Genomic DNA, 25,557 nt, shown 5'->3' on the forward strand with positions numbered 1-25,557 from the left:
ATACCAAAAGAGCAGTTGCATGCCCAACCATCAACATGAGTGTTCTGTTATTTAACACCTAACAAAATGTCTGTTCTCAGCAACCGAGCTTCTTGGTATTTGATAATTTTATCAATCTACCTTCTGAGCCCAGAAGCAAAGATAATAGAGAATCAGCATTTGTTTCTTTGAAGGCAGGCAGAAGAACAAGACCTACTCTTGTACATTTGTTATGCTTTTTTTTTTTTTGAGTTATACAACTTCAGTTTTGCAAAGCAATTTTCCTAACTTTCACTGACAAACAAATCTGCTCTGAAATATCTTACATCAGCAGGGTTGGTTTGCAGATGTTATTTGTACAATTTATTTATCAAAAATAACTAGAAAATGTTTTTAAAACATCATTCCAGACTGTACAAATAGGAATGTGACATGAGCTGTCTGTTTTACTTATACTGTTTTACTGCTTCATATTCTGAGCAAACAGAAAGGCTATTTTCCCCAGGGGTTCAGGAGGGCATACTATTTCATTTCTTCAGAAAATTGTTTCTCTGGATTTCAATCTTTTTAGCTAGATATGACAAAATATAATATCAAGAACACTTATGCTTTTTATCAGCTCTATTTTCAAAGCATAAATAATAGATCAGTATATATTTAAGTCAGGTGACCAAGTCTTATTTCAGAAATCAAATAAGCATTTTGCAATTTTTAAATGATGCTGTACATTTTCACCACAGTATCATTATGCCTTTAAAATGCTTTCAAAAGACCAATTTATAAGCATGGAGCAATTCTGAAGATATTTCACTAGTGTTAATAATACCTCACTCAGGTGGCATTCAATTTTCTGAATCCTTGGGTTAATGAGGCAAATAAATCAAAATTAAATTGGCCTCAGAAAAAAAAAATCTAGCAAAATTGCATCTATCACATACACCCTGAGACTCCTCCAGTACTGTTCACAATGGCTAACAATATTCCAGCTCTCAAAATCATTACATTTACTCATAACACAATCTCAGATTAGACCTCACGGACAGGTGAATATCATGCCTTATTATATCAGGAATATTCACAAGATACACAGTCTGGGTCAAACATTTTCCATTAAGAATTTCCTAAGTTTCAGCTGCCCACCATTTGTGCCCACTGTTTGTTCAATAGTTCAGTAAACTCCTTCCAAGAGCTATTGCAAACCAATAAGTTTTAAGAAAAGCCTTAAAAAGAAAATACATTTTTGCCTCCAGGCTGTCATTCATCATCTCTTTAAAAAAGCTCCAGTAGAACTCAGATGTAGCCAAATAGTCGAAACAATTAAAAATCCTAGCATTTTTTTAAAATAATTACTTCTAGTCATATAGCTGTAGTAGGAACAGTAGGAACAAATATAACCTCCAGTCCCTTCTCTAAAATACGAGAGAAAGGAAATATTTTCCCGATACTATAAAAAAGGATTCTACTGTTGGGGAATACCACTGCTGTCAATGGTTAATAATAGACAATACAGAGAACTAACAAGATGCCTAAGCTGTTACCAGAAGTAATAAATTCCATATGAACAAACAACAAATACTAACATGCAATGACACAACAGTTGCCATCATTTTGCTGTTGTTACTTCTTGCCAAGTAACAGACTTCTCTACCCATGGAGTCACCTACCTGCACAAGGGCATCCTTTCACTGTTAAGGAACTTCCCACAAACACAATGCCACAGTTGGAAAAACTTCCACATCCAGTTGTTGTAACCACCTTCATCTGCTAAGTGAGCAGAAGATTTCCATACACATTATATTTACATTTTTAATGGAAAATGGTGAAAAGTAGGTTGAGGTTTTTTCCAAAATGTTAGAACTATTAACATTCACAATTTAATGAAAGTATGCAAAAATGCTTGAGGGTGTTTTCTATTTTGAAAGTGGCACATGTTGAAAGCAACAAGGAACAGCACAGAAAATTGTTTGCACAATTTCCCCAGGCAGCACTTTCCTTGTGGCTTTGCAAAATAGTCTGCATGGCCAAGAGCTTGATTAGGAGCAATTTATGTGATGATCTAATTTATTTGTTTTGCTTTTCCTCCCAGGGAACAAAATTACACCAGAGATAGTCAAGGATTTTCTGTTAAAGAACCTTCCATTTTGATGAAATTTGCAGTACAAAAGTTTTTAGGATCATTATCAATCTACAACTACTGTGTATATACAGCAAATGAGTAACCTCCACAGCCAGGAAATCAAAGGAGAAAGCTACCCTAGATAAAGCACTCATCTCTCTGGTCACAGCAGGTTTGGGACAGACGAGCTCCCTTCAGTCCCCATTCCACATCACCAACTTGGGTCATATGCTTTCTGCACCAAGGTCCCAGTAAGGCCAAAGGTTACTGGGGACTAGGGCTTCCGATTTTTGACAGCTTAAAGAAAAGTATTCCAAAAGGTGTTGGTTTCACCTCAATATGAAACAAAACAAGCATTTTCCCAGCTTCTGAATTAAATTTCACATTGACACTGCTCAGCACCTGGCTGCCGAGGAAGTAGATGTTTTAGAAGACAAGAAGTTCTACTTCAAGTTATTCCTTTGAGTTTTGGTCATGACAGACAGCATTGATAGAAAGTCACCATTCAATGGTTACTCAATCACTTCCTCAGAATGACTCAGTAATTTTATTCTGATTTTTAGTCCACAGAACAGAAATCCCAACTGTTATCAGTCCTCTCGAGGCTTTACTGCTCTTTGGCAAGGAGTATTGATTTGTGTTTGTATAGCACTACCAGGTAGTGGTTGTGCACTATCATTACCCAATAATTTATAACAACAGCTGAGGAAGAAGGCCTGGAAACTAAACCAAATGTAGCTTGATCTGCTCAGGAAAAAAGACGAATCATAGCTGGAGTAGCTAATACAGCCTTTTAAATCAATATGTGGTGCAGGTCTTGAGACACTCCAATTACATTCCAAAAGGTGCTTAAAAACATGCAAACTTGCACCATTATCATGCAGATAACCAGCTCTAAAAAGTATTATGGAAGCAATATAGTAGTGACACATCGACTCCTTGCAGGACCAGGCTTTAGCCATAAATCAGAATATGAAATTTAGATTACATTAGAACACAAAAAAAAGGGATTAAAGAAACTCTCCCAGAAAAAAAAGTATTGTAAGAGAAGCCAATGGCATAAGACTCCTTTGTACCACTGAACTACTGTTAATTTAAAAGCCAAGATTCATTTGAAAACATTCACCTGTAAATCAAAAGCCCCTAAAGATTAATTTCTACATTTACACTACTTGCAAAATATATTTAACTTGGAGGCACCTTTTTTTCTCCCAAAATAATTGCTTACGAGATGAGAACTAAAACACAATCTCAAGTGTAGTAAAGGTAATTGCTGCACTTACTGCTCGTGTCATGTTGATGTATTACTACGTATCAAAGGTCACAGTTCTGTACTCATACATTATCAAATTTGAAAGAGCAATATTCGATTCTGACCAACCTTTAAACTGCCCAGAATGTGTGTGAAAATGGATGTCAGGCTAACTTGGGCTTTAAAAAAAATGAACCCATGTTTCGGAAGCTGAGGGGTCAATCAAGCCAGACTGACAGGGTTAGGTGTTGCTTCTGTGCATCTAATACTCTCTTAGATTAACAATGAGGTGCAGTACACTGATCACAAGCTAAAGTAGCTTTACTAATGAAAACGAAAGTCTGAAAAAATTAGATAATACAGGCCTGTGACACAGGGCAGTACCTTGTAGGCAATAATACAAGAATAAGGACATAAATCACCATTCAGATACAATAAAACCTGTAATACCCACCCTGAAATGTATGTGTCTACAAAATCACAGGCCACAATCAGAATCTTCACAACTCCACAGTCCCCTCTGAAGTTGCCACACAATTTTTCTACTGAGTCAAGACAGGTTTTTCCATGGCTCTACTTCACTGCACACACAAAATTTTGCAGTTGTATGCCAGCCTGACCTTTGAGGATGGGTAGCTGGCTGTTAATACCATGAGCCAGGAATTCTCACAATTGGATGTAGCACAGATAAATGGGTCTTATCAGAAGCTACTCAACCTTGAACAACTTTCTTTTCCTCCACATGCCAGTCCAACTTGTGAGTGAGGGTTGCACTGAAAAAGTTGGAGTATCCTCATCCTTGTTTGGGTAACATATGGGGTTCTTCAAATATTTTTTTAAAAAAAAAACTATCGAATCCAAGTTGATTGCATAAAGCCAGCACAGAATAAACTACTAAACGCTGGAATTACTACCTTAAAACCATAAGTCACTACTATGCAAAGAGCAACCTGACTTATCCCAGCCATCATCATAATCCAGATCAGATGAATATTCAATAGCTTTTTTAGAATCAAGCATTTCCTCAAGAAGATACATACAGCAGATGCAGCATACAGTCAAACAACAAGCCATACCATTTAATTTCATACTACTGTATTTTGAAAGGAGAGCACAAGTTTAAATATTTTCTCTACTACAAGAAAAAAACCTAAGACAGACATTTCAGGAAGTCTATTAGGCCCTAAGAATTCACACTAATTCACATCTTTGCCATTGATTTTAATGGAGTTTCAAGTGCAGGTGATGTAACTACTGGTCAAGGCCACAGCTAGCACTAAAATGATACTTCTGATAAAGATACTATTTATAGTACATAAACACACATACACTTTACTAATGCAGCAATAAGGCTATTATAACAACAAGAACTTAAGCTATAAATATACCGGATCTCCTGCTTAAATAAATTCTCAGTATACAAAAAATACAAGTTGAAACATTCCTTAAGAAATATCAACTTTCACATTTCTTCTAAAATGTCACTTAAAATAGTTTTCTCAAAAATGCATTTTCTTGGTGTTTTTATAAAACATTTTTCTTTGTGTGCTGAACAAGTCAAAATTAAGTTTCGGCAGCTGAGCAGAACTCCTTGAAGCGATGCAAGGAATTAGAGGGCAGACCATTTCAGGAGAACTGGAAGGTCTTTGTTGCTTGAGTTTTCTACAAATCCAGCATCTCTATTTTCATTTAGGCAGCAAAGTGGAGAGAGAAAGAGAGAAAGAATTATTATTTCAATATAAGTTACAAATTTAGAGATGAATTTGAATTTACAAATTGAACACCCAAAATTGCCGGGTCTCCAGTATCTGCACCCCTTGTTTTCTCCTATATCTGATTATTTCAAGATTTTGCTGCATGTATTTCTCTCTAGCAGTTGCAATCTCCCTTTTGTAAATTATTTTTGTCACACAATAAAAGGGGAATACATGATTTCACAGTGGCAAAGGCTTATGAAGCCCTCCTGAAAAACATTAGCAATTGTTTCCTGAGAATCCTAGCAGTATAATGCCAGATAGAGGCAGTCCTGAAGCAGATTTATTCCCAGAGTGACTACAGTCAGAAGTAACTAGTATTACAAGAATCAGCCAGTAACCAACCATCTTTGCAAAACTTAAGTCATTACCAAATTGATTTTATGCAACCTGGAAACAATTATGATTCAGTACTTTAGATTTTGCGCTGTTGCCAAGTTCAGATAATCTATCAAGAATCCTAGAAGTGTCTGCTTTAATCTCAAAACCCCATGGTTTGGGAGTAAATTATTGTATAATCAATACATTTCATTTTAAAACTCTTCTCTCATCCTGCCCATCATACACCTCTCCAGGTCTTACTCTTGCAGAGAAAAGACTGAATGTGACCTGACATGACCCCAGAGAGGTTCACAAATCAAAAGCAATGGTGACGAGAAGTCAAATTCCTAGAGACTCATAATCATGAGGGACAGCTCAATTTTATTTATTTTAAATGCCAGGAGGTAGCAGTTCTTATTGTTAAACACTACCATAACTTACTCTGTTGTATAAACAAGCCCCTAGTAAAGACCAAGTGGTAAGAGATTTCCATGTACTCAAGGATGCCATTCTTTTTCTCCAAAGAGCCAGAACCCAGAGCACAAAGCACACAATCTCATACTACCTGATACAATCTCAAGTATGGCACACTTTGATCAAACTTCACACTTTTTTCTCTGAGAGAAGCTTTGGCGGATTACTACAAACCAAGACCTGGAAGCCAAGGGTCCCACGCCAATCACTCCCCTAGAACTTCAGCAGTAGGAAAGTTAGTTGTAATTCCTTACCTTCAACACCCTCTACAAATTTCACACCTGTGAACTCCATCTAAAGACCACAGGCTGGAAGAGCACTGCCATTTTCACAAACACTTTCAGTGAATCAAAACTTCCTAACAATAGCCAAAAATCTCTTCCATGAACTACCACACAAATACATTCTTAAGTGAAACAAAAAACAGTGCACACCATTACAAAGAATCCTCTGGTTTCAGAGAAACCTCTGCTTGCACTCTTGTTCTCAAACTACCTTTTAAACCTAATGCGTCCTGCAAGGCTATTTGTCAAAATTATCAGGAACATTCAAACTTCCAGTTTGGAATTTATCCGTGGAAAACTTAATTTCCTTCTAGTGTTTATGCACTTGAGGTTATTTCTAGTCTTTTTTAAAATTAGTTTGTATTAGGGATGTATCTCCTGCACACTACAAATACCTATGTGCAACCTCAGAGGCTTACTACACCAGAAATCTGGAGAGGTCTGTATTTATCAATTCAAGGAAGTAACTGAGACATGAGATGCTGAAATCTGAGGCACTAACTATTAACCATGTGACTGGACAGGCAAGAACATCTTAGAGATATTCAGCAAAAAAACAACATGCAAAACACAGAAGGAAATGAAGGCCTAAAGGTTTTGCTTGACACTACTCATTGAACTGGTCAAATGATTTATTTGCCAAAAAAAGATGCAAAATGAATCTTCAAAGTTGTCATTCTAGCAAAACATTCACAGAGGGACCACTCCTCACCCCATGGACAGTCTTTGTCACTATGCAAGACCTAGTAAAACCAACACAAGTGCACAAATACTATGAAGTTCAGAACCATGCACTTGGGAAGGAAAAGTGTTTCTCCTAGCCTCTGAAAGTTCGTAAGGTTATCAAAATTAATTACTGCCACAGTTTCACTAATCTTAGAACAGAATTTCTAAGCTTTTATGATTAAATGAAAAAGGGTAAGAGCAACTTTGCTATCATCACCTCTAGTAATAGCTAGACAGTCTTACTCTAGCAAGTTACTGTAATCCACTTGTTCTGTAATTAATTCTAAAAAGTTAACAAGTTTCTCTGATACAATTCATTGTCAATTGCATCCTTATAAATTCTGACATAAAAATATTATTAGAAACTTGGGGTATGTAAAGCCATGTAGTAGTAGCCAAACTCTGCCACATTTTCTGAAAAATACCTTCAAGCTTTTTATCTCCTGATAAAGGTCTTATTCTGACACACAGAAATCACTCTCCCCCCTCCACCCTCCCCTATCTGTTTCATTTAAATTGTTCCATTGACTTCTACTTGTGCTTAACTTCAAGGCAACCATACACATCCCTAGTTACATGCTTTTGATAATCTTTAGAATGGTCCATTAATTGTCAGCTTCTGCATTGTCTTCATTTGCCTTTCCTTGTGAGCTTCTGCTTTTCCTGCATGTAGGCTGAACAGCTTTCAGCCATCTTCATATCATGACCCCACTAAATGATCTATTTCTGTCAAAGTGTGTAAGGGTAATCAATTGTGTTCTTCAGAATAAGTATTAGAATTTGAAGTAACATTCTCTCATTTCTCAACTCTGTAGGCTTCTTAGTAAAACTTAAATTTGTCCAACTGACTCATTTCAATTTATTTTGAACTAGAACACTCATTTGTCTTTTGTGGCAGATTTTACACAGCCCAGATGATTCCTCTCTAACATATAAACTACATTTGAATAAAAGGAGATCTTTGCAATTACTCACGATATTTCATAAGCAATAAAAACATTGCACCAATAGGCTTGACAAGTATTATTTTACTACCCTACTCTATCATGCTTTTTAGCCAGGCCACAGGAAGGGGGTCCTATAACATCTCTCAGGAGTGAGATTTTCAAAGGATAAGGCCTTTAAAGTACATACTAGAAGACAACAAAACACAGAATCATAGCATTTGCAATATTTTACCCTCTACTTCTCAGCTTTCAGAATCAGTCTGCAACTGGATTAAATATCACTGACAACTGCTGCACCTTTTTGTTCCACATCCTCCTACTTCTAAGTTTTTTGGTGCTGCAAAGACATGCCTAAATGTAGCAACTGCTGCTCACCGGTAGATATTTTTGAATTTCAATCCGATGTCTGTTGGACAGGCATCTTTTACTATTGCCACACTTGCAGTAGAGAGAAGCCAAGAAGCAACTGCTGCAGAAACAGAATCCTCTTCTCACATTTACAGAGACTGGGGCACGTATGCTTGGCAGGAGTAACATGTGAATGCTTACTGTAAATTGAAGAAAGCCTAGAGTCTATTACTATCATATGAATCTCCCTAAGCCTGAATGCACTTACAGATTAATTAACCCTCTACCCTCATTTACCCTGAAAAACGAGAAAGTCAAAAATAGTCTCTCTCTACCAAAATACTAGGACATCCTTAATACGTTTTTCTAGCCTTCTGAAGCAATTCATGGGAATGCCTGCTTAGACGCTCTTTTTAATTCAAAAGTCTTTCAGGAAAACTATCATGTGCTTAAAAATCATTTAATTCTCCTCAAAAATTCTAGGTAGTCTTGGGTCTCATAAAGCTAGGTTTTCACATTTTAAGAAATATTTGTTTTCACATCAGGTTGACTGTCTCTACTTGATCCTTCAGTGACATTAAGCAGAAAGTATCAATCATTCCTGTGACAAGTCGCTAATGTCACATTTAAGAATGTTGAGACACATAATATCATGCCCCATACAAGATACTGAGCTCTGTCAAAAAAATTCAGATTCCAAACAACCTAAGACACATCAGTTTCCTAGACAAAAGTAGGGCATCTGGAAATAGACATCTTTCAGGCTCGTTAAAAAAATTTAATTCATAAGCCTAATACCAATAGATTCTTTTCTCCATCAATTCAATAGATACCTCATACATTACAGCTCAGTGGTTTCTTGTCATGGGAAAGACCTCAAATTGCTCTACAAAAAACCTGACACTTAAGATACAATTTTTTTAAAGGATTCATAGGCCTGAAGTAAACTTAACTTAAGAAGTGACAGCAATTCGCACATTCATATCCCATATGAGAAAACACAATGTCAAATTTTACTTTGGTAATTGAGCAAAACCGAATAATGATTTCTTTTTTCTATGAAAACAGGTAAGTTAAACAGATAAATTAGTGACGTACAAAATGCAATGTAGAGATTAACATCTGAAAGGCTTGCAAAATAATGAGTAAGCTTTGTCACCTTTCAGGCAAAATTATTTCCATTTGAAAGAAATCTCGGAACATAAAATAATTCTCTTAGAATACCAAAGAATGTATTCCTCTGTCACTTTGTACCCTGTGCTTTTCTCATATCATATCATAAGACAGGTTTAGAAAGGGGACTGTTTTCTTTGTAGTCCCAACTAACATAGCCACGTACAAAATATATTTACTAATTGTTTATATAAATACAGCCAAACACCAACAAGTAACTCCTTGAATCACACGCCTACATTCTGTCTATTAAGGCAGATGTCACATAAAAAGATATGGACATTAAGGTCACATTTAGAACCATGATTTTCTTGTAGAGGGCTTTTGAGCTGAAATTTAGGTTTTTGCTGCCTTTACACTGTAAAACCAGTTCACCTTGGGAACAAGATAATGGATTTTAAAAAATGTTTTTGAAATCTCTCCTTCCCTCCATCTAGTGAGGTACACAGAAAATATCACAAATGTTAAAACTTTCATGAGAAATACTACTAAATCAACCAAGTTACACATGGTCAGCATTTATTTCTGAAATATCTGATTGATTTATGTACCTCACTTGTAGGCACCAGAAAAATTCCAATCCAGGCTCCCAAACGTTATATTTACCAAGAAACGTATAGCAATTATCCTTGGCTTGAAAAGTCATACAATAAAAAAAAAACTACAGTTTCAGTTAATCCAGCAGCAAACATTCATTGTAATTTTACTAAATAGTATAAACAGACTTGAGACAATTAGGAAAGTCTTTTGGCAAATGCATATTCACCTCCCCTATTGATCAGGGATCTATTTCTATTTTATCAAAGCCACCTCAGCTATATATAAGGCATATTCCTTTTAAGGTGCAATATTCCTTCTGAATAAAGTAACTGTGGACTAGCTGAATGTAGCAGAACAGAAATTTTCTTCAGTTTTAGAAATCACAAAGCAAATATTGCTGCTAGATGTCTTTATTTTCCTTTAACAAAACACACAAAGGCACAAAATTCACTTATATCTTGCCATTATTGTACAGGTATAAATAGTGCTTTGTATTCAAGTACAATCAAGTGCAGAGACTTTCTATATTTTATGTAAACACAAAACAGTCTTGTATGTACATGCCTCTGGTTCATCTGTAATGCAAATACCAAAGGAGATGTCATCCGAGTGCCATTTAACTGGATTTTGCCAAAAAGTTAGACAATAACATTAACACCACTGCAATGACACTTCCATATGCTAAAGTCAAATGTCAGATGACATTTTAACTTGTAAACATCTGTGTATTTAAAATGTACTCAATTCATTTTAATAGGGAAGCATTAAAAAGTATCTTAAATTCGCTAGACCAAACTTACTAGGTCAGCTTCTGACAGTAATTGTTCTATGTCAAATTATAGGTCACACTTAGCAAAGTTTATACTTTTAAGTTTTTAAATATGCAAACTGAACAATGGCTACAACTGTTAGACTTCAACCAACTACACATTCTGTGTGTTAACTTAAAGACACATGCTTAACTCACAATACACACTTCTATACATAGCTTTGACATACTGTGGCAGTTGAGGCAGTTTAAGCTCAAGCGAGATTTTTAAGTTGTACCATTTAAAAAAGCTCACCTGAATAGTAACAACAGGCATGAACAAAGCTAAGAACTAGCTACAGAAGGCACTTGAAGTACTTTATTCTGTTTTCATTAAAGATTCTTCACTTTGTGCGGCTGAAATAGACTGTGAAATAGAGTCTTCAGTTGTTGAAATGTTTTCTTCTTTTTCAACTTCTTCAGCTGGCTTATCATTTAGCTGCTCAGGACTTGGTGCTTTATCATCCATCTCGTTTGTCTCAACAATCTGGGCTGTGTCTTCTTCAGACTCTGTGAAAAGAAAAAATTATGAAATAACTATTTCCAGAATGAAGAGGTAGATCATACTCTTAAAAAGCAAATGAAACAACATTTTGCAATCACACACAGGTTTCAACTGCATGAAGTTCTCAATTACTTAAAAATTCTTTTTCTAACAAGAGGTAAAACACAAAGTTTAAGAAAAAAAAAATACTGTGGAAGAAAATTCAGATCCCACTGTGAAAATAGTGTGATTTTTTGCATAAGCTCACTCTCAACAGAATCTTCCTTAACTTGCTCATTAACACGAGAGACTGTCACAAATAAGACGTGACAGCAATTCAGCTTCTTTTTGCTTGAAGTTTTACCAACTGTACAGAATTTTCTATAGGAGTTCAAATCGTACATGGAAACTAAACATTCTATTTGGTGGAAACTACTTTAAACATAAGGAGATAGATAATGAGAAGAACACAAATTATAATAATCTAGTTCTCAACATCTCAAAACAGCCAGTGAAAAGTAATGTGTATTCACAATCTTCCCACAGGAAGTGCAGGAAGGATACACATAGAGTATCTTTACTCTCAATCTGAGATTAGAGTTTCTTTGATAACAGGCATTATTTTGAACATTGGTCAAAAATATTTATCTTAAGTATTATTTCTGAAGAAGTACATTCTAGCTTCAAAATAGGATTTCAGTAGCATATGAGAAATAAGAGACAGTCACGTTTTGAAGTAAGCATAAACATTTAAAAACTGAACACTAAGCGTTGCACTAGACACTAAGGTACTGTAGAATGATACGAGAGGCAGTTTGTTTATTGACTAGTAGTAGTCAATATTATACAGCACTAATGCATACTACAAAGGAAAACAGTCTGCAGAAAAGATGTAAAGTTACAGCTCAAAAACATTAACTTTATCAAAGGTTTTTAATTTCATATTTATCAAAGCATGTTGGGCGTCAATACCAGCTTTAGTCTGGTATTCATCAAATTCAAGCAGGGCTGAAAGTTCTAGAACCACTGCTCTGGGTTTTCAGGTCACACCTGACAAGCATAGCTGCTGCACATTCCAGCCCAGTAGACCTGGTACAACTGCCATCTGTTGACAAGAATTCTAGGCTCCTCACACAGAGTTCCGTGTTCAATACCTTTCTCTTCATCTAGCTAGTTCCAGGGTACACTTCAGACTGCTCAGTGCAGCCCAGCTTCTCCACTTCTTTCTCTGACTTGACCTTTCATCTTAATAAGATGCAGTCAACTGACCTCCTGATTCTGCTTCCTTTCCCGCTTTCTCAATCAAAGGCTGCTCAACATTTGCCCTGGCTTCTTGTTCCAAATTTTCTCCAGAGTCATCTGTCAGATGGTCAATACTCCTATTTCTGTCCAAGCAAATTAATTTTCCTAGTTTCTTTTCAGATTACCCCACTCTCTCTTCCTGCTCTTCGGTTTCCTTCTTGATCGCACCTCAGTCTGTGCTCAATCTCCCAACTGCCAGTTTTCTTTGTCTTCAGCTTCAAATTCTATGAATAAGTTTGTGCGTTTTCCTGCTACAGTCCCTCCACAGTTGAGTTACATTCCTGCTTTACTGCTGCCGTGCAGGCTTATGTCAAAGCATATGATGTGAGGAAGAGACAACTCCACACCCTCTCAACTCATTGGTAGCACAGCTCAAACATTACTTGTGTAGAGTTTCAGTCCTGTAGCCCTCAAATGAATAATGCTCAGCACTCTGTAGAAATTACTCCTTCTCAGTGTGATCAAGGTAAAGAGACTATTCATTTAGTCTGATCAGGAGGATGCCAAGTGTCTACATCATGTTTAAAGACAGCCCCACAGACAATCAGCCACCAGTAGAAGCAAGCAGAAGCTTCTAATGGAAAGGAGAAAACTTGCCTAAGTGCACGTTCTATCTATATTCAAAAGAACAGGAGAAGGATGCTGCTTTCACTTTTACTTTAAAGTATGGAGACACTGCTTCTCTAAGAAAAAAAAAAAAATCAGGTATCATATGACTTTTCCCTTCACCTTGTTCTTGATAAAACTTGGTGAAACTCTTGAAACTCTGCAAAACATACAGTTAAAACAAACCAACTTAACAGGGAAAAAGTTGGTCTAATAGTTACGTCTGACAAAGTTGAAAGGACCTACTCATTAGTTCCTCACAATGAGAATTCAGGGCCACCCCAGTAAGTGGTGCTACTAACTCCGACTATAAACACAATAAACCTGCATTAGACATGTAACAGCAATTCTATTCTAAATACACCAATTAACGGTAAGCTTGCCTATAATCAACAATCTCAATACTGCATGAGTTACATTGTTGTAAGAGCAGCAGCTAAAACAGAAAGTCCTGACAGGGAACTTAGAGACAGCAAAAGAAAATCAGTGTCTTTGACGATTAATAATCCATGATTTAACTGAGGAATGTAGCTACACATACACAATCTCAACAGCAAACAGCCCTACGCTGAGGCAAATTTAAGAGTTCTATCAATGCTACTTTAAAAAGAACTACTCTTGGCTACAGCAGTTCCTTTTTTTCCCCCTCACCAACACTCCTGCTTAATAGAGGAGTATTATTAATGTATTTAACTTAATATCAAAACATGTCGTATTCCATATTAATATTAAATATATTAATATAATATTTAATATTAAGCATATTGTTAATATACTTTAAAAGTATATGTACTTCACATTGTAAGTAGTCATCCACATCTCTTCTTGTTGCAGAGTATTTCACTGCATAACCAGTGAAATCACAGAGCTGCATCACTATGAGGTAGAAAATGTATGTTAGTTATGCAGGAATTCAAAAAATGGTGTAAAATAATTATACTACTTGTACTTGGTGTAGAAAACACAACCTGAACAACAATTCAAAACATCTGAACATCTGAAGGACATTAGACTTCCATACCACTTTCAAGACCTTAGGTACAAGCTTTCTTCACTACTGTAGCATCCCATTAGGATAGACTCGCACAGTGACCTTTAAGGACCAACCACATGGTTCAGTAGTCTGTGTTCATGTCTTTGACATCAGACAGCTAACTTTGATGCCTTTGAAAATGAAGCCTGACAATGGCATCTCTGTACTCTTTATGTCCTACCAAAAAAACAAGCTATGTTTCAGCAAAATTGAACTGTGGTAGACTAGAAACATCACATTTTTAAAACAAAAGAACTAGTTTAGACGTCATCAAACTCAAGGCGAGATGACTCATATCTGCTTGAGAAATCATTGAATTCTAACCATATCAGCTGAACTGAAGAAAGTACACCAGGTAGAAACTCTCATCTCCGAAAAGAAACAATGGCACAAAAAATATAGCAGGCTCATGCTGTCCTATCAACTTATCTAGTAAAAAGGCGAGTCAAAACTCTGACACAGAAAGTCTCCATTCCAGTTAAAAAAAGAACAAACCAACCAACCACATACAATGCACAAGCACCAATCTAAAACCTAAACTCAGATCATTCTGACCAGAACAAATACTCAATCTTATTTCTTAGTCCTTTGTCCTCAACCAGTTTTATTTCTAGATACAGTTTGTGTTGCACTTATAACACTTGCTCAAAGTCAAGTTCTACTTTTTGTAGTAAGCAGACACTTGAAACAGCATTATTTCTAGAGGAGAGTATTACTGTGAACTCTTCTGTTGAACAAACCAACCAAGTTTCTGTAACTGCTTTTCAAATGGAAGTCCTTTCAAACACACCAGCAGTTGCTGTATTCCAAGAATCCTTAAGACTGACAAAGCCAAATGGCCAGGGAATATCAAAAATCTGGAGAAGACACAGAAAGATCTCTGCATAAAGTGTTGACCATCATGATGAATGCTGAAGTTCAAAGGCATTTAATGAAGGACTCTGAATATCAGCACCACATATCCACCACAAAATGCTAGAACAGTCAAATTTTGTTTCAACCTTCAAAACATTGCTAAATGCAAAATTTAAATCAAGAACATAGCATAATAAAAAAAATACAGGCAAGGCAAAATTAATTAAAAGGACAGAATCACAGAATCATTTTGGTTGGAAAAAAAAGCTTAAAGATCAAGTCTAACCACTAACCTCACACTGCCAAGCCCATCACTAAACCATGTCATTAAGCATTTCATCTACACATCTAAATATCTCCAGGAATGGTGATTCCACCACCTCTCTGGGCAGCCCATTCCACTGTTTAACAACCTTCTTAGTGAAAAATTTCTTGCTAATCTTCAATCTAAACCTCCCCTGGCACAACCTGACACCATTTCTTCTTGTCCTGTTACTTGGGAGAAGAGACCAACCTGCACCTCGCTATAACCTTCTTTCAAGTACTTGTAGAGAATAAGGTCTCCACTGAGCCTCCTCTTCTCCAGGCTAAATATCCCCAGCTCCCTCAGCGATCCTCATAAGACTTGGTCTCCAGACCCTTCACCAACTTTGTTGCCCACCTCTTGGACACGCTCCAGCACCTTCTTGTGCTTCTTGTACTGAGGGGCCCAAAACTGATCAAAGCACTTAACATGCAGCCTCACCAGCACCGAGTACAGGAGAGTTTAATCACTTCCCTGGTCCTGCTGGACACAACTTCTGACACGAGCCAAAATGCTGTTGGCCTTCTTGGCCACCTAGGCACACTGCTGGCTCATATTCAGCTGGCTGTTGATCAACATCCTCAGGCCCTTTTCCTCCAGGCAGCTTTCCAGTCCTACATCCCCAAGCCTGTAGCACTGCATAGCGTTGTTGTGGCCCAAGTGCAGGACCCAGTACTTGGCCTTATTGAACCTCATACAGTTAGCCTCAGTCCATTGCTCCAGCCTGGTCATGTCTCTCTGAAGACCCTTCTTGCACTCCAGTAGATCTATGTATCCCCGCAGCTTCATGTAATCATAGAATCATTTCAGCTAGAAGAGACCTTTTTAAGATCCAGTCCAGCCTTTGTCCCAGCCCTATCAACCACTAGACCATTTCCCTAAATGAAACATCCAACCATCTCCTAAACACCTTTAAGGGATGGTGACTCTACCACCTCTCTGGGCAGTCCATTCCAATGCTTGACAACCCCTTCAGTAAAGAAATTCCTCCTCATATCCAGCCTGAACCTCCCCTGGTGCAACTAGAGGTTGTTTCCTCCTGTTCTATTGCTTGTTACTGGGGAGATCAACCCCCATCTCGCTACAACTTCCTTTAAGGTAGTTGTAGAGAGCAATAAGGTCTCCCCTGAACCTTCTTTTCTCCAGGCTAAACAGCCCCAGATGCCTCAGCCATTCCTCACGAGACATGCTCCAAATCCTTTACTAGCCTGGTAGCCCACCTCTGGATCCTCTCCAGCACCTCAATGTCCTTCTTGTAGAGAGGTGCCCAAAACTGGACACGGTATTCAAGGTGCAATCTCACCAAAGTTCAGTACAAGGAAATTATCATCTCCCTACTCCTGCTGACAAAACCTGCAAACTTACTGAGGGTGCACTTGATCTTCTCATCCAAATCATTGACAAACATGTTAAACACAACAGGCCCCGACACTGAGCCCTAGGGAACGCCACCGGTGACCAGATGCCAACTGGATTTCAGTCCATTCCCCACCACGCTCTGGACTCAGCCATCCCTACAGTTTTCCATCCATCGCAGAGTATATATATCCAAGCCATGGGCAGCCAGTGTCTCCAGGAGGATGCTGTGGGAGACCACGTTGAAGGTTTTACTAAAGTCCAGGTAAACAACATCCACAACCTTTGCCTCTTCTAAGCAGGTCATCTCATCACAGAAGATCAGTTTAGTCAAGCAGGACCCGCCTTTCATAAAGCCATGCTGACTGGGCCTGAATCCCCGGTCATGCTGTTATGTGCCTCATGATGGCACTTAGGATGATCTGCTCTATAACCTACCCTGGCGCTGAGGTCAGGCTGGCAGGCCTGTGGTTCCCCCTCATCTTCCTTCCAGCCATTCTTGTAGAAAGATGTCAATATCTGCCATCCTCCAGACCACTGGGACCTACCCAGTGAGCCAGAACCACTGGTAAATGATAGAAAGCAGTCTGGTGAGCACTTCTGCTGGCTCCATCAGTACTGTGCTCTCTGTCAGCTTTTTCAATACAACCTAAACGTTAATACTTTTAAGAGAACAGACTAACCTTTGATGAATTCAAGAATTCAAGACTGAGACATTTAAGAAAAGGCAGCAAAAGAACAAAGTATATTGCTTCATTCTACATCTAAGTTACTCTGCGGAACAGGGAAACAGCATTTATGCTGCATCAGATTGACACCTAATGACTCTGTTTCCAGAGGATTAAAAAAAAAACCACACCAAGGTTCAGTGTCAATGGCACTTCCGATAATGATTCTTCAGATCTCCTATCCGCAGGAGTTGCATGTAACATGGTTGCCACCGCAAGAGCACACCACTGAAGAGAGTTTTGGCTTCATGCTTTACTCATTAGTAGAAATAGCTGACTGGTAAAAAAAAAACCTATAGCACTTCTGCATCCTATTAGCTTGCAGTTTCTTCAGGCTTTACAGGTATGGCTTAAAAGTTACAGATAAGAGTTGGATTTCCATGTGTTGTCAACACTGTGGTGAAGTTGGTTTCTTAATGTTAATGTTCGTCTACATCTGTAAGTGAAGATATTCTCTATTCTTGCTACAACAACAGAAGCTATATTACTATAGTCAACAAAAATCTTCCCCAGAGCTATACTTCAATGATAACTTCATACATTAAACTTACAATCAAGGAACACGTTCATTTATTAATAAGGCCCAACTGCCTGTAAGCAGTTATGTTTCAAATTAGGGTTGTAATGGAAAAAGTGATTTACTGAAAGTGATATTTTTCTCATTCATAAGAGATTATGTTGTTGCAAGTAGCAGGCAGTTAATGCACAGTGACAAACTGATAGGGTGGCACTGCTCTTCTGCATCCACATTTTTGCAGATACTAGTTATATAAAATATTAACGCTATTGCTGGCAGCTTCCTAATTATCAAAACAGAATGGCTTAACATCTTGGAGATTAAATTTTCAAAAAAGATCAAATATTTAAGCTAGATAAACCCAAAAATCAGTATACCAGTTACTTGTTTCTTACTCCTCTTGTGAAAAATCTCACCAAAGACTTCGTAGCAGGAAAAGGGAACTAGAGAATGATCCCCACAGTGGTTTTCTTTGTTGCTGTTTTTAAATAAAGTAGCACATTAATACAAGACCACACTAAAAAAACACAAGTAGTTTTCAGTGTTAAAGGTAAACTGGTAAAAATCATAATTACCACAACAAAACATCTTATATTTTATCCTGAAGTACTTGATAAAATTCTGCTTTCAAAGAATTTATTTTGCAGAATTTTCTCTCTTACACCTCAAGCACCTAATGAAAATCTCACACTAATTCTTAAGGTTTTACATTTTTTTTACAACATCTATAAACTGACTCGGCAGCTCAGACCCATTAAAGGCGTAGTTTGATAAACATTTCCTTCAATGATAATACTGGCTTAATTAGCCTCTCCCAAAACCCCTCAGAACCTCTAGTTATGGATAATACTCAGAAGCCCTAGAGGCACATACCTCCGGGAGCTGAATATCTGTCTTTATGGGCTTCTCCATCTGATTCACAGAGGAAAATAAGCAGTTTTGAAGACCCCCACAACAAAGCATATCTTTTCTGTAAGAATCTTCTAACTTAAAAAAAGCCAAGAAGCTACTAACCTATCCTTCACTCACTGAAAAGCTGATTTGATCAGTCGAGGGTAAAGATGACAATTGCATCATCTTAGCATCATGCATCTGATTTCAATCTTACTTTCATACCAGCAACAGTACTTCTAATGAAGTACAGGAAAAAAAACATCAGTTTTCTCTACATGGGACTTGCCTCACACCACACTCAAGAGATGGCTACACTTTGATATCACTTCCCTACCAGTCTCATGCAGCCTTCTCACACCAGAAAGTAACAACCAACATCATTTTGAACTCCCCGTAAAAGACAATCACACAGAAACATTCTTTCTGTTACATTCTTGACAGTTTCCCCATAGTTTGCATGTTTCCAGCCTGAATCTCAGGGCTGTACACTATTCAATAGCTTTCCCCTACTCATGATCTCTGTTTAAACTAATGTAAAATCCCATCAAATACTCAACAGCACATCTAACTGGAGATTCTCTAGTTTGAAATTATAATTTCTGGAGTCCTTTCAAACACTGCATCTTCCTGTTGGCTGTACACCAGATGCCTACTGTATCTGCACACTATAAAATGTCTCAAAAGGAACTACGTTAAATTAAAATTGACAATTTGTCTTTGAACTCCCTGAAATTAAACAAGGCAGTTTTACTAGATTTTCCTGCCCTGAGGAAAACAGCAAAAGGAACAAAGGCAGAAATTCCAACACACCTCAATCAAATGACCTTGTGAACACAGTGAAAGTTAACCACTTCAGGACATATTCCCTTCTTAACTATTACTGTAATTTACAGTGCTGTTTTCTGTTTATCAGTAGTGTTAGAATGAAACTTTTTGTTACGCCATCATTTGCATGAGACATATTGCCTAATATGAAGAAGCTTCAGGGTACAGGACAGAAGACAATAGCATCACTAAGCTAGAAGTAGAGACAAGAATAATTTTAAAACACAAACCACACCCACTACAAAAATAAAATAGACTACACTTTCAGTTGGAAGGGACCAACAGCAATCATCTAGTCCAACTGCCTGGTCAACTCAGGTCTGATCAAAAGTTAAAGCATGTTAAGGGAATTGTCCAAATGCCTCTCAAACACAGACATGCTTAGGGCATTGACCACCCCCCGCTAGGAAGCCTGTTTAAGTGCAAGTTCTTCATCTGTTCTTATTCTTATAAAAAACTCATGTAAACACAGAGCTAGATGATAGAGGAGTTTCATTAGACATTAAAAAAAGAGCAGACTTCATGAGATTAGATTAGTACATACCTTCTGACTGTTCTGTCTTCTGAGGTTTCCTCTCTCTAGGTTCTAGCAGCTCAGCTTCAGATGGCAATTCTGTAGACTGCCTTTTTTCAAAACTGAAGTCTGGAAGTCGTGGAGCCTGAGGTCTAGTTTTTCTTGCAGGATTCAGGAAAAAGCAGTAGGCACACCTAAATGCTACACAAAAGCACACCCAATAAGTAGCCTCACCAATTAATTTCACTTTTATTCCCCACGTATTCTGACTGTCCGAAATACTAAAATCAAATCATTAAACAAATAACTATCAGTACCTGAGAGTACCTCCATCAAATTTACATAAGCTGTTCCATATAGGTCCATTTTTAACTTCAGTATATATTTGCTTCTGTTTGTTTTCAGCTCTGGTGCACGTATAAGTACTGCCTACCACTGTGAAAGACTTGTCCACAATGAACAAAGCAATGCAATGCAGTACCACCAGATGTTGCCACATGGTGTTGTTCTAGTCTTTCCTACAGAAGAACTAAGTCAGGCCATGAATTCTAACTCCCTCTTCCACAAGATGCCACTTGCCTCACTCTTTAAGTAATGAGATGCTATGGATTCTGCAAGGTGTGTCTCACTGCTTTTTGAGGAGTATTCCAGTGGTGCTTCATTACGAAAAGGCAGTTTTATTCTGGAAAAATACCAGACACCACATTATAGTTAAATGTGTATTTCCCATCCCAAGACAAGGGGGGGAAGTGTCAATTTCTTGCATAGTTCAATTGTGAACTCACTTAAGCTGACACACAGACTACTTAATCTTTGATTCCATAGGAAAACTGTTATATATTTATTCATAAAATTAAGCAAATCAAAACGAAATAGAAGATTCCCTCACTTCTTAAGCATCAAGCTTACACTTGTGGTAGAAAGGCAAATAAAATATCTGTGTTCAATAAAGAGCTGTATCTATCTTAAGTTATTGTCAGTTATACATTCACATATAGTCCCCTAGGGCTTGTTTCCACTCCTTTTCTGATACTTCCCCAAGATCTTCTTGCCAATACAAAATTTTGTTTAAGTTCTGGTAAGAGGCGTACTTTAATGTCAGATAGTTTCTCAGTATAAAACCCTTCTGAGAACTATTCACAGCCAGTAGCAATTCTCAGGGATGTATCAGAGGAGGCTTATTTCTACTGAATAGCTTTCTACACACACAAAATCCTTGGCCTGAAGGTTGCAATAAAGTACTTCTCTCAGTCTTGAAGTGAATCTTACAACACGAAGCAATAAGTGACCATAAAACTGTTCCCATACAAAGTGGCATTTCATAGTGTCAGTTAAGTACTTAACTACAACCAAAATGAAGTATGATATATGCTACCTTCGAAATATAAGCCAACTAATAGAATCTACCACAGATTAGCTCTTACCTATGTATTCAAACTCCTCCTTCAAAGCCATACCATTGTGAGAAAAGCATTGCTGACATATAAGGGCATACCTAGAAAACATGAGTAATATATAATTACATACCTTTACGTAATAACACACTGAAGAGAGATATGTTTCTAGAGTAAATGTCTAAAGTAAAATGTGTTTCTTATGGTGAAATAATAATCCTTGAAGCAAATTAAATCTGTATATTAACTAATAGTTCTAAGGTTGGTTTAGAAAGGGAAATATTCATAGCTGTAATTTAAACTTCATAGTTTAACATATTTTAAATATCACCGTTGTCAGAAAATAACATCCAAATTGAGTTTATATTTCATTAGAATGCAGTCGAAACAACAAATTAATAATGGAAGTTCTGATATGTTTGGACAGTTCTGAAGGCAATCTGAAAACATATATATTGGTAATAAAGCTGAGGCACTAAGGTAATAAAATATTTGACTTCTAGTTCAAAATACAATTCAGTCCTTTGAGTATAAATTTTTCTCTTTGTATCACGTGGCCCCAAGGTTAATTTTGTCAAAATGTTACCATTTTTCTTACAAACAGATTTCAGGTGAAGCACTGACACTGAGAAAGGGCCATTTCATTATGAATATTCCAAACAAAACAATCAATTCTTTTAACCTTGATACATCTGCCTTAAATAAAAAAGTTAAGAAGTTTCCCGTCTCTTAACTGTTTAGGTATTTCCTTTAGCAACATTTTACCTGTTCTGAGGACCATCACCAACCAAATATTCAATAACTCTATCCACAACTCCTCTTTCCCGAGGAAGAATAGGTCTTGCTAAAGGAGGCCCTGGAGGATGAAGACCTAGGAAGATATGAACTATGTCAATATTATTTTCACCTATACAAGACAATATTTCACTGTGCATGCTAGTGTAATAAAATAATTGTACCTATTTACTATGTACATGGACATATTTCTTAGTCTACTAGGAAAGCTGAAAGATTTTTAAACCAGCAGTAATCGAAAGTATCTCTTCTGTTCTTTCATAATCTTATCACTTCACTTTTACATCTTGGATATGTAAGTTTGTAATTTCTAATGAACTTAAGACATCAATAGTATTTAATTACTACTCACAAACAGAGGCTTTTAAGCAAAGAAAAACTCCTTATTGGAGTTTTCTTCAAACACTCTAAACTCTGCATATTCAACGTTTCAGCTTACAACAATAAATCTAGTAAGATCCATTACAACAGTAGAAGGACTAAAAGATGTTACCAAAGAATTTGCCACTGATTTCTGTGCAATTAGTACACTGCATGAGCGTGCCCTCAGTGTGCATTCAGCTGACATATTAAACCCATCTGGCCATTTGGCGTTTTGGCAATTCCATTTTTAATGGTAAGTTGGATACCTTCAAATTTATGCTTAGTCTAAGAAGTCAGAAGACCCATGATTAAGATAACTCTTTTCATATGTCATGTATTTGACAAACTACTACCAAAATAAACGCCCATTAAGAACAGGTAACAGCAAATACCTTTTTCACCTCTGTTTACATACGGCAGTTAAAGTAGACTAGTGGAACAAACTTCACTTTCCACAAAGTTTTAAAGCATCTGGTCTACTGTACAAGATCACTGCAAGCTGGCAATTTCCATTTATGTAGCTTTGAGTTCTTATGCCTACCTTCCTTTTCAGCCTTAAAACAGAAGATGCTAGGCATAATGAAGAAAATGCAATTTGGTAAGAAACTGAGTCTGAAACAATGTCTAAATCATTCAAATGTTACCATTCAAATAACTAAGTATCTGAATTTCTTCACACAGCAACACTCCTGGCCAAGATATATTTTACACAAGAACAGGAGGTATTCAGTTATACTACTTTTAATAAACAGATACCAGACAGTCTTGAGAGATAATTAAGTAACAACCAGGGGGGAGGGGAAGATGTAACATGTATTTCCATAAGACTTTTATGAATTACATTCAAAAGTCACAAAAAACAATGTTTGAGGAAAAAGAACCAGTCTTTTCAGAACTCTGAAACTGGGGCAAAATGGTCAGCTTCAAACCCCTTGAAGAAAAAAAAAATAAAACCTGACAGATAAGACTCAGTTTAACCCAATGACAAAATTACTTGTACTCATGAAAAAGTCCTCCTCAAGTTCAAGATAGTTAGAGGAAGGTTAGACATAAAAAAATTCACTAACGTTAGAACATTTTGCACTGAGATGAACATATGGTATTCTGAAGCCATTCAAGAACTAAGTATATTTGATTTGTAGAAGTAAAATTCTTAAGGCACGAGGATTACTCTGGGAAGAGTTCCGCTTTGTAGCTAAACACAGATCTACAAAAGGCACAGATTAAAAGAAAGGCTTTTCTGTGACCACAGATTCAGCCTTCAATTCTCGTCAATTTGTTGTAGGCTTCCAGTATTTCTTGGGAAGAGATGTTTCATAGCATTCCCCATAATGTCCTGGAGCCAGCAGGATGACATGCAGAGTCACCGCTTCCACCACAACTGATACTGTTCCTTAAACATACACACAGAAGTAACATGTATCTCTTAAGCAGAGTATACACAAAGACAACACCACAAGTCTCATTATTTGGTAAGTTGATTTGAGATGGGCTTTAAGTTTAAACAGAGCATTTAATGTAACTGCCAGAAATTACCAGATTGAAGTAACAAAAGAAGAAGAGTAATACAGCACAATGTTCTATATTGTGGTAAACCTCAAGCTGAATACCATGTACAGCTTAACCTCCCTCATCTACTGCAAAGGTCTGCAACATCACAGGAATCCAAGTGCTACTTGTGGAATGAGAATAATCTTGCAGTTAAAGTTGCAGTTATAGCCTTCAAAACACTTCATCAATACTGGATAACTGATCTAAATAAACTGTCCTAATATTTATAAGTACAATAAAATTTTATCAGAAAATACTGCAATTCACAACACTTCAATATGTACAAAAAAGTTTCATGCTCAACATGTTTTTAAAGTAACTCTGATTTTTACCAACAAGAGAACTGAACTCAAATCATATCAATCAGTGAATGCATTCCCAAGTTATTTCTGTATTCTGTCAACAATCACAATACTCAGGCTAAGAAAACCCTCACAGCAGCAAGGCAGAACAGTATCAGTGCAACAACCTAATGCTTCATTTTATATTTTCTAAAGAAGCTGTCTTAAAGGAGTGCAGGCAATAATTAATTTCCTAAAGCTTCACAAAAACTCGAAAGACTCTAAAACTTCCATTAAAAAAAGTGAGTGGACAACATTTGACATAGGTGTGAAGTTAAAATTTTGGAGAACTGATAAAATCAGCAATAAAATTTGAATTCTACAATGATTTTGTGAATACCTGGTTAACACTCAAATGTGTATTTAGATCTATATTCAAAAGACCAAATTTTCATATGACCCAAGTATTGCCAACATACGAAGAGTTTGTAGAAGACAGGAAACAAAGTAAAAATTAAATAAAGTTACCTAGAATGAACCATCATAACATGCACAAGAACAACTTCAATTACCTGACTATAACTCTAACCAACCATCCTAGTTCTCACACTGTTACGGACGTCAGTAATTAATATAAACATCAAAGCAATCATTGTAGAAAGACTGGTCATTTCTGCAAGCTTGGCAAACTCTCAACTACCTGCTGGTTATTAATTTTCAAACATATGGGAACTCTGTGGTAACACACATTAAATTGATTCTCCTCAAAAAAATATAACATCATGAAAATGAATTATTAATCTTCTCTAAAGTAGAGATAATTAAGGCTATTCATATTTGTTGAAAGTCATGCATAAACTTAGATGTAATGATATTCCTCTTACAGATACTGAATTTACACTTTTCAGTACAGATACTTGGCTGAGATTTTATGAATCTGGAAAGTTTAGGGAAACTCCTGACAGATCAGGGCTTCCACATTAACTGAAAACTACAGTGGGTTCCATTGCTATTTGAAACACAACAACACATT

At 36.9% G+C, this 25,557-nt stretch overlaps 1 protein-coding gene across 4 annotated transcripts in view; it reads right to left on the bottom strand.

The window, feature by feature from the left end:
* Nucleotides 1-3,650: 3,650 nt before the first annotated feature.
* LNPK (lunapark, ER junction formation factor) overlaps nucleotides 3,651-25,557 on the bottom strand; it is a 50,739-nt gene continuing 28,832 nt past the window's right edge. For 3 of the 4 annotated variants that reach the window (XM_062004921.1, XM_062004920.1, XM_062004922.1), the window contains 4 exons: nucleotides 22,300-22,405; nucleotides 21,565-21,635; nucleotides 20,171-20,341; nucleotides 10,219-11,232 (listed from right to left, as the gene is read on the bottom strand). In XM_062004921.1, coding sequence (XP_061860905.1) covers nucleotides 11,042-11,232; nucleotides 20,171-20,341; nucleotides 21,565-21,635; nucleotides 22,300-22,405 — 539 coding nt within the window. In that variant the 3' untranslated portion in view covers nucleotides 10,219-11,041. Of the gene's footprint in view, nucleotides 5,027-10,218; nucleotides 11,233-20,170; nucleotides 20,342-21,564; nucleotides 21,636-22,299; nucleotides 22,406-25,557 lie in introns of those variants that run through there. The other variant, XR_009819457.1, reaches the window with a different exon arrangement.

This window comes from Colius striatus, chromosome 11, assembly GCF_028858725.1.
Source record: "Colius striatus isolate bColStr4 chromosome 11, bColStr4.1.hap1, whole genome shotgun sequence".
In the NCBI taxonomy this organism is placed as follows: domain Eukaryota; kingdom Metazoa; phylum Chordata; class Aves; order Coliiformes; family Coliidae; genus Colius; species Colius striatus.